Source organism: Bombus pyrosoma, linkage group LG8 (genome assembly GCF_014825855.1).
Source record: "Bombus pyrosoma isolate SC7728 linkage group LG8, ASM1482585v1, whole genome shotgun sequence".
NCBI lineage: Eukaryota > Metazoa > Arthropoda > Insecta > Hymenoptera > Apidae > Bombus > Bombus pyrosoma.
The window spans coordinates 5,741,125-5,758,947 of NC_057777.1; the positions used below are offsets into that span (position 1 = coordinate 5,741,125).

The 17,823-nt window shown below is 38.3% G+C and overlaps 3 protein-coding genes across 25 annotated transcripts in view; 2 read left to right on the forward strand and 1 right to left on the reverse strand.

The window, feature by feature from the left end:
- Positions 1–184, forward strand: part of LOC122570240 (aryl hydrocarbon receptor protein 1-like) — a 155,244-nt gene extending 155,060 nt beyond the window's left edge. For 2 of the 4 annotated variants that reach the window (XR_006317773.1, XM_043732332.1), the window contains exon 11: positions 46–184. Coding sequence is in view for 2 of the 4 variants with exons in the window: in XM_043732331.1 (XP_043588266.1) it covers positions 46–145 (100 nt within the window). In the remaining 2 variants the exon portion in view is untranslated. The remainder of the gene's footprint in view (positions 1–45) is intronic. The other 2 variants (XM_043732331.1, XM_043732333.1) reach the window with 1 other exon arrangement.
- A 3,919-nt stretch (positions 185–4,103) lies between these two features.
- LOC122570241 (arginine/serine-rich protein PNISR-like) lies at positions 4,104–10,529 on the reverse strand. Of its 3 annotated transcripts, none has more exons than XM_043732336.1 (11): positions 9,998–10,529; positions 9,703–9,891; positions 9,159–9,415; positions 8,660–8,831; positions 8,226–8,407; positions 7,888–8,118; positions 7,711–7,813; positions 6,668–6,730; positions 6,303–6,397; positions 6,065–6,221; positions 4,104–5,990 (listed from the first exon to the last, which is right to left on the reverse strand). In XM_043732336.1, exons 1-11 carry the CDS (start codon positions 10,083–10,085, stop codon positions 5,209–5,211), a joined length of 2,319 nt encoding a protein of 772 aa, XP_043588271.1. In that variant the 5' UTR covers positions 10,086–10,529; the 3' UTR covers positions 4,104–5,208. The 3 variants fall into 3 exon arrangements, with proteins under 3 accessions (XP_043588271.1, XP_043588269.1, XP_043588272.1); XM_043732334.1 differs by having other exon boundaries at positions 6,668–6,739; XM_043732337.1 differs by lacking the exon at positions 6,668–6,730.
- Positions 10,530–10,634: 105 nt separating this feature from the next.
- LOC122570238 (pleckstrin homology domain-containing family G member 5) overlaps positions 10,635–17,823 on the forward strand; it is an 86,005-nt gene continuing 78,816 nt past the window's right edge. For 5 of the 18 annotated variants that reach the window (XM_043732324.1, XM_043732326.1, XM_043732327.1 and 2 more), the window contains exon 1: positions 14,038–17,698. In XM_043732324.1, the coding sequence (XP_043588259.1) occupies positions 17,578–17,698 (121 nt within the window). In that variant the 5' untranslated portion in view covers positions 14,038–17,577. Of the gene's footprint in view, positions 10,690–10,960; positions 11,120–11,282; positions 11,421–11,488; positions 11,601–11,674; positions 11,805–14,036; positions 17,699–17,823 lie in introns of those variants that run through there. The other 13 variants (XM_043732315.1, XM_043732318.1, XM_043732321.1 and 10 more) reach the window with 13 other exon arrangements.

Below are 17,823 nucleotides of genomic sequence, written 5' to 3' on the forward strand. Positions count from 1 at the left end.
TATGTAAAAATGTTTCTCAAATGCCATCGTCTCGACTGTTCACAGGTATCTCCCAGGAGATAGTTTCACCGAGGCGAATCGCAAAACGCGTGACTGTACCATACAGATAATACCGGTTGAAGTTGTTAAGAGTGTTGCCGTATAATGCTGTAACATAACACACTTATTTACAGTTAATGCCCGACGTTGCTACGTCGTATGTGCATGTACGCCTGATTACGTTCGTTCGACCGTATTGTTAAGTTTTCGCGAGAGTTCTCCGGGGGTCGTGCAGAGTTTCGAGTCTCCCGCTCGTGGAATTGTGAAACCACGTGAAAGGGTATGATTACGGAGATCCTCGTTGGCCGTATTCGGCTGAAAATCGACGTTTACTACTCGCGAAGCGAGTTTGCGCGATAGGAAAAGATAGCAATTTTCTTGCGAGCCGAAAGATTGTAATTTAAAGATACGTTTGTAATTAACATATCGACAATGTTCGAATTTGTAATCAATTCACTTGGAGTGTGGCTAGCGTGCCCCTTTGATCCCAATGGCAACAATTTTTGTAAGTTTCTTCTATTCCTTGTAATTATTAAAAATAAGCGTGACACGCAGAGGATCTCTGCCTTCCACGAAAATCTTCTCAGGCGAATATTTGAATGGTTCTTGCTAAAGGGACGCGATAACCACACTTCCACCCTTCATCCTTCGAACAGGAAAAAGAGCAATATAGAATTCCGTCGAGGAGCACAAAGTTAATTGCCTCGATCGAGCTATGAGAAACGCAACACATACGGAGTTTAGTTTTAAATTAGGCCTGCGTATATTGTGTGATCGTTCTGTACGTACTATCGTTGCTTTATTCTTTCTTTCTTTGTTGATCCTTCGCGACATCGGGTATCAGATTTTATCGGTATTGGATCGCGAAGTATTCTCGTAAGGGGTTAATCGTGTCATTGCGTTTTTGTGCGTGTAATCATTTTTTAATGGAGTACACATGATTCTGTGATATGTGTTAGGTAACTTAAAGTGCGGTATTCTTCTAAAAGATATTTAAGATTCGTGTACGCGTAATTTGAAAACGAGGAAAAATCGAAGGGAATTAGACAAACGTTCAATGTTTGCCGCACTTATACGAGGAATCGAATTACAATACCATCGCGAAACATTCCATCTCACATTCCAAATCCTATTATGGATGGACCAAAGTATATAATACGTATTATCGGTGGCAATACATTAGCTACAAACATCCCCCTCTACATTTATACATTATCATTTTATCGTATCGTTAGTTTATTTAAAGCAAAGAAACAACTCGAAGTAATTCGATTCCTGGATCACACTGTTTGCGTTTTCCTATTAAAAAATGTCAAGATGTGGTTGCGTATTCCATTGAACGGGCCAAGACCAAAATTAAGTGAAGAAAAGGGGGAAACTCTCGATTCGGCTGAACAACCTCAGTCTTGCCAATGTTTTGTTAATAAGTTTGTAATTTTTGTACTTAATTAATTTATACGGCTATTTATGTACACGCGCGTAAATCGACGTCTAGCGAAGCTAGGCGAGCCTTCCATAATTTTAGACGTATACTCTCATTTCGCGAACGTAATGTCCATGCTCGGGAAACGAGAAGACTGCGTGAAATTAAAGGAAAGGAACGGAGGTGAAATTATTGGGGGAAGGGTACCGGAAGTCTCGATCGACTTCCCGTGGCATCGAACTGTCCGCGTTTCGAAGAGGAGACCAGAGTGAATTTCTCAATGCTTCGAATCTCCAGGCTGAAATAAGAGGTAGAAAAGAGAAAAACGTGATTTTATTTTGCGCATACATATCAGAACGAAAGGAAGGCGAAGGGAGCGTGTCACAATCCTTCTCTTTCTATTGCAATCTTGATATATATATATATACAAAGAGATATATATGTATACATAAAGATATATATATTGTATTATTTGCTGGTAGGAACAACGTTTAAATTTTACGGATAGCTTAACGATTTTTACGGCTACCGACGAAATCCTCTTTTTTCCTTCCGATCCATGCATCCTTTTGAAACTTTCAAACTACGATTATTCTGTAACTTTACCCTACTTCATATCGTTGTAGTGTTATACAATATACGAAACTATTTTGCTATGATTCTTTGTAAACATCCAATCCGCTGATCGGCTTCGCGACATAAGGCGAATCTGGCGACGCTCGTGGACTTGTTACTGACGTTATTCTTGAAACAGTAGATTATTTACAATTTTTTAAGTCCATTGGCAACGAAGAAAACAGGATACGAATTTACCAAAATGTGTTTGCGGGCAAATGATGAAAGAAACATCGACAATAAAAAAGCTACTAGACATATCAATTTCTATATATCTTTCTCTCGTGGTTTCAGACGAAAATCACAAAACGGGTATAAACAGAATTTCATTGGAAGAAGAATGGAAGACGTCAGTAACGAGTCTCGAGAACCCATACTGTAAATTCACATCTTCGATCGTAACAGCTTGAAACTACGTTTCTTTGCAATATCGTATGAAGATCTACTATTATAAGTAATTGAGTCTAGTCCACACATAAAGCGAATTAATGATATATCTACTATGCTTAAACTGTGACAATGTCCTCACCAGCGAAGCAACCCCTGCCGACAATCTTGCTTGGTAAACGAATTACCTCTCCACTGTACACATGTATCTATACATAAACCCGCGTTAACAATCCCGAAATCATTCGTCAATCTTCAAATCGACGTAAAAACGTTTCAGATCCAATTTTCTCAATAGTGTCAACCGTCGTAACAATATTTTTATTACAAACTCGATAGACGAATAGAAATGATTTCTCGTATTTATATATGTTTCTCTAAAGACTGCAAAAAGTTTTGCGGCCAATATTTATTGTAAAATTCCAAATAACTATTAAATAATGTTCTTACGATTTGAGGGTTGACGCCTGGCCGCCCCCTTCTTACTTGATCACAGTGGTGAGAATATTCTGACAGTTTAAGCATACATGTATATTTACTGTATATTTAAATTAAGGTATCTTCTAACGAATATAGATAAGTTTTAGTCGATATAGACGATTCTCCCCATAGTTATCCACATAGATCAAAATACGTACCTTATTTTATAGTGACCGGTATCTGCAGACAACATGCAATTCAATCGTGGCCCTATCGAGTTGGATGACACAAGTGGAAATTTTTCTTTCTTTTTTTTATCATCGCGCGTTCTCTATTTTAGATCGAACATAAAGAGCGTTCGATGGCGATCAATAAAACAACATATCACCGAGTGCCTATTTCGATCGAGAGGACTATCAGATCAGTGAGACCAATCTCTGTTGATTTCTTACGATGTAAAAAATAAATAAGAGGATACTATACTATTACGGATATCGAGAAGAATTGAATAAATGTAAGATAGATACGAACTTGATAGTTGATCCCCACTTTTTCAAAAATCTCTACATACTAAAAGTAATGAATATTATTACTCGACAAAGAGAAGAATCCTTATACAACAAGATATCGTTACATATCAATTTTTACGAAATTCTGATACACTGAAATTTATCGCGATACCTCGATTAAACGACGTTGCTCAATGAAAAAGACAAAATTTACACTTTGCAGATACCTGTATCTCACTATTTGTAAAATTAACTCGACTATCCTTGGGCTTAAGCGGATGAGAAAAATAAGAAAAAAGAAAAAAATAAACGAGAAGCCCGTTTTTCTTTCGGAATACATCGCCTCGTCCTCTGGCTAAGAAAACGTGTTGCATCCTGTTCTGCAGATGTTCTTTTATATATCCGAATGTATCAAAGTGAACACGATAATCATGCCAAACCAAACTTTGACTCTCCTCGATCACTCCATCTAATTTATCTCCGATATATTCTATAGAACCTAATTACTTATTAACACTAAACTACGAAATGCTAAGCGCTACGAAATGAAATTTTAAAACTGTATCAAATGTTTATATGAAATAAATTATAATAATGCAATAGAACGGACGTTCTATCTTCTCTCATCTACACTACAGTGGAAGAAAGACCAAAAGTAATAAAGAGAACTGAAACTTTGATTGTAGGTGAAAATATTTTACTCCATCATGTTTTAGGTATACTTCATCATTTTCTTTCTTTTCTTTCCTTTTTATTTATTTCAATTAAAAATGACTCGTTACACTTATCATAGCAATATGTATGTAAGGCCCATACTTACAATACACTAAAACGTAACGTATGTCGAATGTGTGTTAATACATGTAATTGATCCAACAGATAAATCTGCATATATCAGAGATACGTATTAATAACGCACCACGTTTTATTCGAGTTTTAACAGTTCATTTAATGACTGACATTTGTCTTGGTGAATATCACTCAATACATAAAAGACAGACTCGCGAATTTCCAAGAAAACAACAAAAAACCAAAGAGTCGTAGATTTCTAAACGTACCGATTCTCAAATGTAGCGACTAAAATTCATTTGTACCTGATTAGTTTCATTTTACTGGTATTAGCGATATGACGCAATTAAGCTTGTATGAGAGAAGTAATAGTGATTCATTATTTATTTGTGAGACATACTCGGCGTCCGATATAGCTGAGACGGAAGTTCGTGCTATTCTATGCGATTGATTCGAAATGCAGGCTAATATTTGTTTGTATAAAATGGATACATCGTTACAAAATAATAGTATCGGAATTGTGAACGAAACAAGTTCGCTGGCGTAGGTACATGTGTCTGATTATATTCCGTGGAAATGAGTTCTTTAAAAATATATCGAATGAAAAAAAAAGAAAGATTAATTCGTTTTTATGCAGAAGTAACGCTACAGTTAGAAGACTGATAGATCGAAATAATTACAAATTGTTCGGATACTACTATACTCATATGCACTATACAGTTAGAGATAATATGTTATTCGAATGAACCTAGTAAAACTGGGAAGAAGTGACCTAATCGATATCCGACATCACTAGTAGCGCGCGCATGTAGGAAATTTCAAATGGACGATCACAATGAAAACCTTTACTTTCGATAATATTTGTGTTATCTATGGACCACGAAAGGTATGTCTTTCTTTCTCTTTTCATTATTATTATTTCCTTTCCGGTTTGTTTCATTCCTCCTTTTAATTCCGTGCGAATATCTCAAAAAGTTACTTAATTATGAATATGTATATACAACCTTGGCTAGAAGTTGGTCAGGTTCAATTCCTGTACCGATGAGACGACGATTTCTTACCGTCCCGATGATTCGACTGCCTTGATCTCGATCGTGATTTTCTATGATCCCTAGATCTAGATCGTGTCCTTCTCTTGCTCCTAGAAACGTAAGATTGCGAGCGTTTTCGTTCCTTCGAACGCGTTCGAGATCTGTCTCTAGCCCTGGATCGTGATCTTGATCTCTTCTTATCCCTGGTACGGGATTTACTGCGTCTCGTAGAATAGGACCGACTTCTTCTTCTACCTCTCGAATGAGAACGTGATTTCCTTTTTCCCCTGGAACGTGATCGCGACCATTTCCTGGTGGCCGAGCTGGATCTAGATCTACGACAGCTTCTCGAGCGAGATCTACGCCGTTTACGATTTCTCGATCTCGATCTGTGCTTCTTGCTGGACCTATAATTGCTCGAAGACCTTGAACGATATTCTTTACGAGACTTTATCGATCTAGACCTGGACTTGCGTTTGTGGCCACGCTCGGAAGAACGAGATCGAGACTTTCTGCCTCTCGATTTACTTCTACTTTTTGATTTCCTTTTTCGGTATTCACGATCACGAACTTTGCTCGATCTTTTCTTCTTCAACGAGTTACGACTCGAGTCAGAGCTCGTAGACTCTGAACTGCTAGATTCGGAATCGGCTGACCCTGATGGAGTATTGGTCTTTGCCATATCAGGCGGCACTATTTGTTGCTGTGGACTTTGTCCGCCGCTCGACAAAGTTTCAGACGCTTCTCTTTGATTATTTATCGTTTCTTTTTCATCAACTAAAGTAGTGATGTTACGGAGTTACGCTTAATGATGTAATGACGACTTAGTTTTATTATATTTCGAAACATACCTGAATCTTTGCAGCTTGTATTACCAGTATGATTTTCCTGTTGTTTATTATACTGCTCCTCGTAACGTTGCTCTTCCCTCTCATCCTCCTCCGCCAGACGCGCCTCGATTTCCTCCTCCGTCTTTTTGAATGCTTGTTGCCGCCGTTTCACCGTTTCCTGTAACAATAACGAATAACAGCTTTCATACTTCCTCCCATTTTTAAACTTCCATCTACTGTAATGAACAAAACCACGTACTATAAGCTCGTCGTCGCTATCATTGTTTTGAGCCTGGACGTGTTCGTTCTGCTCCTCCTCAGACTCGCTGTTGCTGTCGCCATAGATGCCCAGACCTATACGAAACAAAAAGTTTATTATCCTTGTTTGTCATATTATTGTGCGTTCTTGGCAAAATAAAGACATACTCTCGACCACTAAATATGCTGCCGCTACGATCGAAAAATGTCCTGAAAGACATCTTCGTTTCACGAGAACTTATAAGCGAGCATGGCTACAGAGAGAGTGGTATAATGCATGAACGCATTTTTTATAAATGACTTCGTGTACACGACCGGTTCCTAGGATGACCGTGCGTTGAAGATTGTAAAGGCGTAGCGACTTACCAAGCTTACGAGTGATCTGAGCAAGAGGGGCCATGTTGTTGAGGGATGCGACGGGGGTCTCTCCTGCAGGGACTTACAATACACACGCATTTAGTACCAATGGCTAAGTGCTATCATCAGGATACCCCCCAAAATTAAATGGTACTGATCACCGATATCACAAGGAGAGTCGATCCTGCCTTCAATCCTCATATACCTTAAGAAATCTTTAATAGCAATCCGTTTAGATTTACGAAACTGAAACTGCTTTATTAGAATGAACATTAGTAGAGGAATATATCAACAATCAGTTTACGTGCAGAGCCATAAGGTAGAGCAAGATGTCAATAAAAAGAGATACGGATAAAGCCGTATAAAAAATATTACACTATATTGATAGCTAAGATATAAAAAGCAAATAAAAGATAAATAGATCCCCAAAAAACGGGAAAGTAAAATTAATTATATGTAACTCTTTTATATCCTTAGTAATAAGCGCGTCTTCGAACGAGATTTAATTGATCAAAAAGTAGAATGAAAATTTGTTAAAATAATATTTGCCCTTTATACGCGTTTCTTTTTCGCATATAGTAATTATATACCGAATCTTATCATATAATTTTTCACCACTTCTCTTTTTTCTCGAACAATTTATTCTTTAAATTTAATACAGTCTTTTCAATAAATAATAAAAAACGATTCGATAATGAACAGTTATCGAACTAATTCTATCGAAATCGAGAATTCAGTTAATAAAAATTGGGTAACGTAGTATTTTATAATGCTATTTAAAGAGAAAAAAAAATAGAAGTATCACTTATGGTACGTGTATACAAAATCCTGGAAAAAATAAAGTAGGATATCCTGAAATCATCGAATAATTAACTCTATGAATTGAACAATTTCTGTTTAATGTTTAAAAGCTTATATTACACAAATGGGCAAATAAAATTCACCGCAACACTGCACGAGACTCATATGAATCAGATTCTGTGCACTGGTGAGCGAAAGTATGAAATACGAGTATATCAATTTGTTAGTTGTATCGTGTGTATCTGGGGTACCTTTGGCACGTGTGCGGCTCCAAACCTCTCTGCATATAGAACCGATTTCTTCGTTCGTTACCTCCAGAAGAATTTCCGTCAGCGATCTCCGTACCTTTAACATCTATACCGAACGAAATATATAATATATCGAACTAAACTGCAATTATCAATGAATTCGATCGAGACAATATTCACCACATCCTGCAGTATCTCCTCTCTCGTTCGTTTCGGAGTGGTTATAGTCGCGTTAGACGTGGTTGGACTTCTATCTGTATGCGTATGCGCATCTGGAGAGTCTGCATCTCGAAATCGTGATTTCCGTGGGCGAAGAAGTATGTCCGGGGTACGTTCGAAATTCTTTTCAGTCACCTGTTGATTACGTATCCCCTCGTCTTCTTGTTCCGTTTCCTTTTCGGAATCAGAATCCTATATTTCAAATGAGCAACGAGAAATTAGAAAACAATAAATATTTCTTGAGGATATTCAGCTTTATTTGCGAGGCACGTAATTAATGCATTTATTGGGACACGTACAAATTTACTTTTAGAAGGATTCAGTACAGCCCTAGCTTCGTCCTCGGCTTGCTTTCGGGCTTCTAATTCTTGTTTCCTTAGTATCTCTTGCCTTTCTCTCTCAACAGCTTTCTGTTTCTCTTTTTCCATTTTTTCTAAACCTTCCCTAATCCATGCTGGCAATTGTCTACGTTTTGCCGCGTCTATAGTAAAAATATCTCCATCGTTTTACCACGGTACCACGCACAATGTTATCACGAGTGTTATTTCATGACTACACATGAAAATTTATTAACACAACTAGTTAGCTAAAGTATCGTGATCACGTTGATACTGCACTTTGTTGCATATCTTTGTAATTAATGACAATTATAATATTATCATATTAAAATACCCTTCAAATTATTAATATCTTTCACCATACACATTCCAAGAACTACATTTTTTAAACTTGCCTATGGTTGTTGTTGTATCCTCCTCGGGTGTTTTTTCCCTATCTTCGCGACACCTTACTGTATCCATGGGCCTCATATGTGATCCTCTATTTGCATGTCTGACACCTTTCATGAAAGGAGGCGGCTGAGGAGGTATCGCAGTAGGTGGCTCTCCAGACCAGTAACTATTTACCTAAATATAAAACTTACTTATTATCTGTAATTTCAGATCTAGTCTATTTTCCACTACAGAATATGTATCATTGATAATTAAATAAATTTCCTTATCACACAATATTTGAAATCTTATCAGTTGGGAAAAGTAAACAGATGTCAAACTGAGAACATAATTCAAACTACAATATATCAAGTAGTATTTTCTCTTTTCAACTTTACAATACAAGTGTTTAAAAAAGTAATAATACAATTTCATACATAGTTCTGTATTGCTAGGCTTAAATAAGTAGGGGAGTGTGGGAATCTTTGGAGTCCTATATTATATTAGAAGTACAATTTTAACCTGACTATAAGGTTGTGTTGGAGGTACTGAATTATAAGAATACAACGATGGTGTTGCTGGTGGTGGCACACTAAATTCTGATGTTGTAGATATAGTTGGAGCAGGTGGAATAACAGGCACTGTTGGAATTCCCATAGGTTTTCCATCAGACCCTATAGAAACACCAGGGGGAGGTACACCAGTCCATTCCCAAGTACCTGCACCAGAACCTGAGGTATTCCAATGGCCCCATTGAGTCCACTGATTCCAAGCTTCAGCTGGCATGAAACAATATATATTATAAATAAATATTGCAAATAACTTAGAATATCATTTAATAGTGTAGTGGTTATAAATAAACTATGGGATCAAAATCATTTGTACAAAATAGTTTTTATAGTAAATTAACATCTTTTATAACAATAGTTTTTTTTACAATTAATCTATTTTAAGATACAATCAATTATGAACTGGTAATCACTTTTAACGCAGTAGATATAATTGTACTATATATGAAAACCTAAAATTGGATAAAAAAATCTATTAGTCCAATTCTTATTATTACCCGATCCACTAATTGTTGGTGCAGGTGGTGCTGGCGGTACATCATCTTCTTTCGTATCCATATCCATTGGAGCTTCTCCACTACCATCAGTACCAGGGCATATAGGATTAATAGTAGGCGGAGGTGGTGCTGGTGGCACTACAGTCTCTTTCATTTTGATCCATTGCTGTGCTAATGCTGCCCAATCAACTGAATGGCGATGAAGAGTTTTGCATGACAATTAAATGATGTAGAATCATGGCAAGAAATGAATCATATATATACTGGATACTGAAATACTTCTTATGCCATTTACCTTGATCGTTACTCATATTTTGGTAAGCGGAAGGATTTAATGCCCATTGGGTTGGGTAATCCTTTCCCTCAAACATATCTCCACTCATTTCTTTTATCTACTAATGCCCCCCAGAGGAAAACAACAACTACGAATCAACGCACTTTAACCTTGTAAGTGTATAGCGCAAGCATTGGTTAGCAATAAGAACTTAAAAGACTACTGAGTACAATAAATTGGCTACATGATAGCAAAACGTTGAATTCCGTTACTTTTTATCACTTTCACTGCACCGATCAATGTTTTAATACACTTCGAGGCGCCCTATTGCAATATATGTTACTATATCTAATATACACGACGATTGCATACACGATTCGCGAAAGTTTATCGCGCTCGAAGCAGCGATCTGAGACATAGATTAACCTAACCAATTCGTGTTAAACTAATACAATTTTACATTTTCTACGTACTTTTTTCACGTAATGTCTTAGAAAACTTCCAAACTACATTACCGGAAAGTGTTACATCTCCACTAACGGTGGCCGCGAGGTGTCACAACTTACCTAAAGGTTAGCTTCCATTAACGAAAGCGAACGTGGCGCCACCAGTAAAATTATCGTCACATGAAAACAGGAGTAACAGAATATACTAGTAGGTGAACGATCATCGCTGTCCCGTGAAATCTTCTAACTCATTTATCAATAATTCAGGTAATTATAATTTTTTACAATTTATATAACATCATGTCATCGTACAAGTCATTTGGGAACTTATAACTACCATATCCGTATTTGACGATCAAACGCAATAGCTTCACATATAAGAACATGAAAGTTGTTCAAATGTTATTGCGCTCTTTGCACTTTGCGCCAAAACCTTCCGCCATTGTATTTTCTTATCTTCCGACAATTCAAACATTATTCCACGGAATTTGAAGAGGTTTTACAATATCCAGTGTTGAAATACTGATTATGTTTTCAGTGGAGTGTGAAGACATGCTATAATTCGATACGTTCATCTCAAATTGAAGAGCAAAACAAGAAAGAAATAACAATCGTTCTATTCCCAGACTTCACAAAAAAAAACAAATAAGCAAGTTTTATTGTTTTAATTTTATTAATAGTTAAATTATCTTTTATGGTACGTATAGAAAAATATCCGTTGTAAATTTTGTCCTCCTTTTGCTCTAAGTTTCGTTAATTGCGTTTCCCCAATCTCCCTATAAATATATCGCTTAATTATTCAAACGAATGTGACGAATTAAAATGGCGAAAGTCTAATTTGGGGTTCAATTGTGTTGCAGAGGGTCGCGGGGTGAATTAACGGATTCGGTTAGTGGGGATGAATGTACCACCCTGTGTCAGGTGTTGTGCCACGCGGCCGGCTAGTCTCCTCAACAACACTGTAGCTTCACGGGCATTCAGGACAATTTAGCTTTCGTGTACACATCGAGAGTCGTAGTAAAAGCAGAACCATTAGTATAATCGTTTCTTCTTACTTTATAATTACTTAATGAAAACTATTCCATCTTAGTTATTTAAATAAACTACAGAAAAAAAGCAGTGTAATTTTTCTACGAGATATTTATGTTATTACTAAACCACTAATCAAACGAAACGTAGTACGTTGTTAATTGTTATTTATTTTTACTGTGCTATACATACAAAAAATTACATCAAATATTCTGTTATTCAGATTTCAACGATATCAATTTCCTGAGTTTCTTTCATCATTCGAGCCGAAACCGAATCAAGTGCTTCGTCGATTGGTGCACGCCGGAGGGATCGCAGTTTCCAGGACACTGGACTCTAACGATCATTGTTCTGTAAGTACTCTGCCTATACATATTGCTTACACAATTACGTCCTTAATTAGAAAACATTCCCGACGCGTGCCAATTAATATTTTTCCACGCAATGGCAGCCAGACTGAATATCGCGATATGAATTCAACTCTATTCCGTGAAATGCAACGGATTTCTAAAGCAAGTTGTTGATTTAATAAAGATGCCGGTTGAATTGCGCCGGTTTCACATTCGTGCGCCGCCATTCAGACAACTGGGCACAATGCCGCTAATTCGTGCCCTTCTCTCTTTTAATGCGTCCTCGTGCTTAAAAGTAGCGTAGAAAAACTCCCTTATCGATACCAATTCGAGCGTGCTAGATCCAAAACTGGAATTCGTAGATCTCCAAACACGATCAGTCAATGTTGAAGATAACTTTTCATATTCAATCGACCGAAGTCACGGCACACTCGAAGCATCACAAAAGAGTTTATCTATGAAAAAGATAAAGCACAACGGAATCGGTGTTGCAAAATCAGCTTGGATAGCAAGTAGAATAAATTTAGGTTAAACGTTTTATCGATTCCTGCGGACTCTGGAGGAACGACGTGTTTCATTCAGTTGAATTCATCGTTGGACACCTGAGCAAATCCTTAACCGGCTAAGGATGTCAAGGAAACGATGAAACTCGCCTACTAGGCAGTATGCATAATTCACTCGCCCGATTTGGCATCGTGAAGAAATACCATACGCACCGGAAATCATCCAAGAGAGATACACGTACACACCGACGAGTGAGTCGTGCGTACATGAAGCCCTGAAGAAGGACGTTCGCAAATTCGACAGCCTTAGAGTACACGTTATCGATCTGGTTACTTTCACGACGTAGGAATAGACAACTCGTATCGACATTTTCGCACGTGTGCCAAAGGATGCGTTTTAAAGTTCGCAGAACCAGCTGGATTCCTCGTACGGGTTATGTCGTGAACTTTATTACGCCTCATAATGATGTATGCATATATCTATCACGTAGGTGTTTTGCGACTTTCTCGATACTCGTAAAAGTCTGATATTGATCATTATGACACGAATGTGCCAACACGAACTCGATAAAACTTCAGTCGTGAACGAGAATTGACATTGATTATTATTTTCATCTCCGGAAGAAAATGTAATTTTAAGAGGCAGAGATCCTGAATTCGTACGTTAGTGTCGTTTAAACAGAACGATAAAATAAATCATGGTAAAACGTCTTGAAATGACAGTTGAGTGGCAATTAGCATGTTTTATGCAACACGTTGCATCCATGAAATATCAATCTCTACGTTTCGTGTGGTCGTAAAGCGTCGCTAGTAAAAGGCTACCTCGTTACATTCGACAGAAGTCATTTCACGGCTCTCGAATATCGAACACGCCAGCGGGTTTCGCTCCCTTCGTCAATAAAACGGCAACATGTGCTTTATGTTCGTTTTATAGCCAGGCTAGTTTCAGAACTCTTATAACGTATTTCAGACATCAACGAGCATTTCCCGCAATCATTTCTCGCGGACATTAACGCGATTCTGTGTCCCGTCATGCTGCGATACGTCGGATATAGTGCACAAACCTTCCGAATCGATTTCGTCATGAAACTAAACCGCCTAGGGAAACCTCACTCCATTTTTGCTAATTCATTCTCTTTACATAGATTCTTTTATCTCTGATGATAGTAGATATTCAGTTCTAAATGTCAACGCTATAAAAGTCGTCAGAAAGGAGAATACTTCAGAACGGTAGAATAATAAACAAGTATTGTTATTTATTTATTTTTTTTCTTTTTTAATTTCGGTTGTCCGCTTCTGGTTTAGTTTCGATAAGAGACTAAAGATATAAAGGTCAAAGAGTGTTCAATTTCTATGTTCACAACATTATTTTAATTCTGTCAAACGATCAATTTGTCTTAAATTAATTCCACCGATACGTATAATCTTTGTCAAATTAATTTTGCAGGAACTAAATGCTTAATTTCGACTAAATAATTAACGAAACTCTATGAAATTGGCCAGTTTGGCGCGATCTCAAAAGCACCAAGCATCATCACACGCGCCAAGATAAGAAATCACTCAAAGTTGGAAGCAAAATTTTAAAACAGCTGAGCACCACTGATACGCCACATTTTTCCTTCGACGGTTTCTTTCACGATTGCCGTTCTATCGTCTCTCTCTTTCCAACCACGGTGTCTCCCCCACCAACTCAGGTGAGCAAAACGCTTACCTCGTCTCACCTGTTTTCTTAATTTCTTGACTACGCGCGTTTGCGATTTTCGCGCTCGCGTTACATCGAGACAGCGCGAGATCGATAGAAGTCACCGGTCTACCTGCCGCGAAATACGCGGCGGATAAACCGCGTTATCGATCTTCTTCATCTTCTTGATACACCGGACAACTCGTTCGAATTGTTCGTCGCGGAATACGAACTTCGATCAGCAGTTTCTTCTTATCGTGTGTTTCGTGCATCGAATCGGTTTTATCACGGCGATAACGTTTGGTGAAAATGTGCCGCGATCGATAAGCATGCGGATTCCGACGACTACGGTGCCGGACCACCTGTTTTCTAATTCTTTTGTTTACTATAGAACGCGGATTCGTCGAGGCGAATCGAATTAATCGGTTCGATCGCACCGTGTCGTGTCGTTTCAAACGCTTTAAACTGTGATTCGAGTGGAACGGAGACCGTGATCGGATTAGCGAATCGTTGAATAGTTTGGAAGTTAAGCATAGATCCAGTAGGAACTTATTAATCGTGTTAGATCTTCGAGATCAACGAACTGTCACGCGATCTCCTCGTGTGTGTGCATATCCACGTGATTTGTTTTTCTTTTCCTTTTCGATTTGTATCGTTTCTCAACCGGAAAACGTTAATCTGCGAAAATTGTATAGAATGTGGTGAAACCTCAAAGTCTGTGTGATTTACAATCACCGGTCACCGTCACGATCGCGGTTGCGATCGCGGCCGCAAATCGCGCGATTATCGTGCTATGAAATCTGTGTAAACCAGTTCCTTCGCTTGTAATTTCGTTTGTTATTCGCAAACGTATTCACTTTCGGGCCGTATCCAGTTTCATTTGATCGAGAGGTGCTATGGTCTGCTCTGCCATATTGGGACCAACTGATCATCCATTGTTCTAAGATGAAACACACTCCGACTATTGTATAGACTTCCTTTTATAGCCACGTGGTATCGTATCTATTCAAAATTTATTATTTTCACGCCAATGAATTTTCTTATTAGATTCGTGCATTGTGACGATACAATCGTAAAAAGAAATGTAAAAACCGTGGAAACTAGATTCTTCGAAGATATTAGAACCTGTGGCTAATTGTCACACGTGCAACGTTCATGGACGGAGCTTTAAAGAATCCAATTTTGACATAACACGGTATAATCGTTGGCAATGCTGAGCGCATATCGATAATAGTTTTTAAGTTTGCTTCCGCTAGTTTTAATCTACTGAACTTCGCGCTACCTTGAACAATCTTATCAGCGCATTCACGAACGTGGCAACGCGTTACGTGGTGCATCGATTTAACTGGTGCAAAATTTTCAACCGAGTATCGGCAACGCTCCGCGCTGATACCAGCGAGTTTCGTGAATTTCCCCCTACTCAGCTTTAGCTCTCTATTTTTAACCGACTCGCCCGTTATCGCTTTGATGTCAATAAATTATAATTCCATTATAAAACGTAGTAACTTATTGCACAAAACGATTACTTCGTCGTTTATGTTTTCGTCTCTTTCTTGGAAATTATTATAGACGGTGGTGGAACACACAAATGAAAAATTGTAATACTTCTTTCAAGTCGTACGTTTCCACGTTCCGGCCTTAATCATTGTTAATTGTTGCACTTTTACGGCGCTATCGAGGCGCACCGCTCGTGACGTTTCTCGTAAGTCGACGATAATATCACGATAGTCTGTTACCTCTCCGATAGCGTTAATTGCCGATGACGAAACGCGATCATGTATGTGTTCGCCCGAACTATGTTTACCGATAAAAACCCGTGAAACACTCGTTGTTCGGACAAATAATTCGTCCAGAAAATTTTACATTCGTTTCTATTGGACCGATTCGAGCCGTGGTTCGATTAATTCACGCAATTTATTTATTAATTCGACGCTCTCTCTCTCTCTCTTTCTCTCTGCCTCTTGTGGTAATTCGATGGAAGTAGTTAGTTGCAAATTTTTCTAGCTTTTTTGAAAATAGAAATAATCAAGCGCGATAACTTCGATACGGTTAATTCGCGTCGCAATGATAAGGAAAAAATGCGATAAGAAAAAACACTGATACAGTGCACTTCTGGCTGCAACGATTGCGACCATGTGATTTCTTCAGAATGTTGGGGGATTCTTTGAAATCAATACTGCGGATAAAAAAAGAGGGAATGTGTGGAACTGATATGGACAAGTGTATACAAATGAGAAAAAGATAATGAGAGGAAGGCTATATTTCGTTGATCAGTCGCGGATTTATCGGTAGAGAAAGAGGGTCACGAGTAATGACGTGATAGTTAATGCGACACGATTTGGTAATGGTATTTATTAATCTCAATAAAATTCTGGCTAACTCGAGCGCAAAATCAACGGCGATCGCGAGATTAATAATTGAGCTATTGGTACAATTGATAACGATATGCCGCCAACAGCGGTTAATTAATTATAGCCTCTAATGGAACTACTTGAAAGCAAATACATAATGCGTAATAGGATCGCAAGCCGCAGTATCAACATCTACAATGGATTACCCCTGACATCAATATATTCTTAATTAATCGTTACCTCGCAGTTTTTTAAACATTCTGCCAATCCTGATTCTACACTAGAACTACCAAACATGATTGTAATATAAACACACATGTGCTGGTATTCGTAAAAGAATTAAAATAATAATCTAAAATTTTCCATAAGTGATATAAATCGAACTTCGTTTCTTTTCTTCATGTAGGAATTATTTTTTAAAACTCGTCGACTGTTTCCAGAATGAAAATCGAAATTGTATTGCACGTAGCCATTATAAAGAATAAAATCATTAACATTTGATTTGTTAATCGAAATGTATTTTCTCAGAAGAAAAACAATTGTCTAGCAAACAATTGCTTTTGAACGATAGGGTACAACCTCTTTTTAGGTCTTTAATTATCGGTAATTCCAGCGTTCAGTTTCTGCTATTTCTGCTACTTGTTTACGATTCAAGGGCGAAGAATCTCGAGAAATAGACCGACAACCAATGGTTGGAAAGGGACAGCTAACCTGAGAACAGCATTTACCACGGAAGTTCGCACATTGTTTGGCCACGATTTGTTCGATCAACGTTACTACCGGAACAATAAACGTCGTTCGCAATGGAACGATCTCTCGCTCGGTTCTGTAACAATTGCGCGATCCACGCGCGGCTATAATGCGATTCTATTGATCCGATTCACGGTCTGACGCGGCTCTGGCCAGCCGCGTGGCAGAGAAATTTGCAATAATCGACGAAAGCCGCTTAATTGTTCGCTCGAACGCGTATTCGTTCTACGAGCTCGGTGTTTTATTGACGGTTCATCCGCAGTGCTTCGCGTGATTGGAGTTACACGTGAATCGGACGTTTATCTCCGTCGGGCCGACCTCGATGAAGCGCGGCCAATTTCACCTGGCCGCTGAATCCTTTTGGAAGAACGAAACGCGGCCAATTCGTCCAGCTGAGACGCGGAACAATTTTTTAATAGGACTTTGCGGCTGAAAAGGGAAGAACTCTGTTCGGTTGTACGTGTGTATGTGTGTATATCGAGTTTGGCACGATGACAACACTGAAGAAGGACGAGAAACGGGCTTCGAAGAAGTCGAAGAACGTCAGCCAGAAAATCTCGACTTGCAAGAAGCAGGTACCCCCGAAGAACAGAGAATCGAAGGTGCAAGCAGGTACTGCGGTCTTAGACGAATTTCGCCTTCGAAGTTTTACTCCTCGATATTACGCTCTATTATCTACCTACCGAGAAATCCTTTTAGAAACTTTTTAAATCTTCAAAGTTCCCGATATTCTCTAT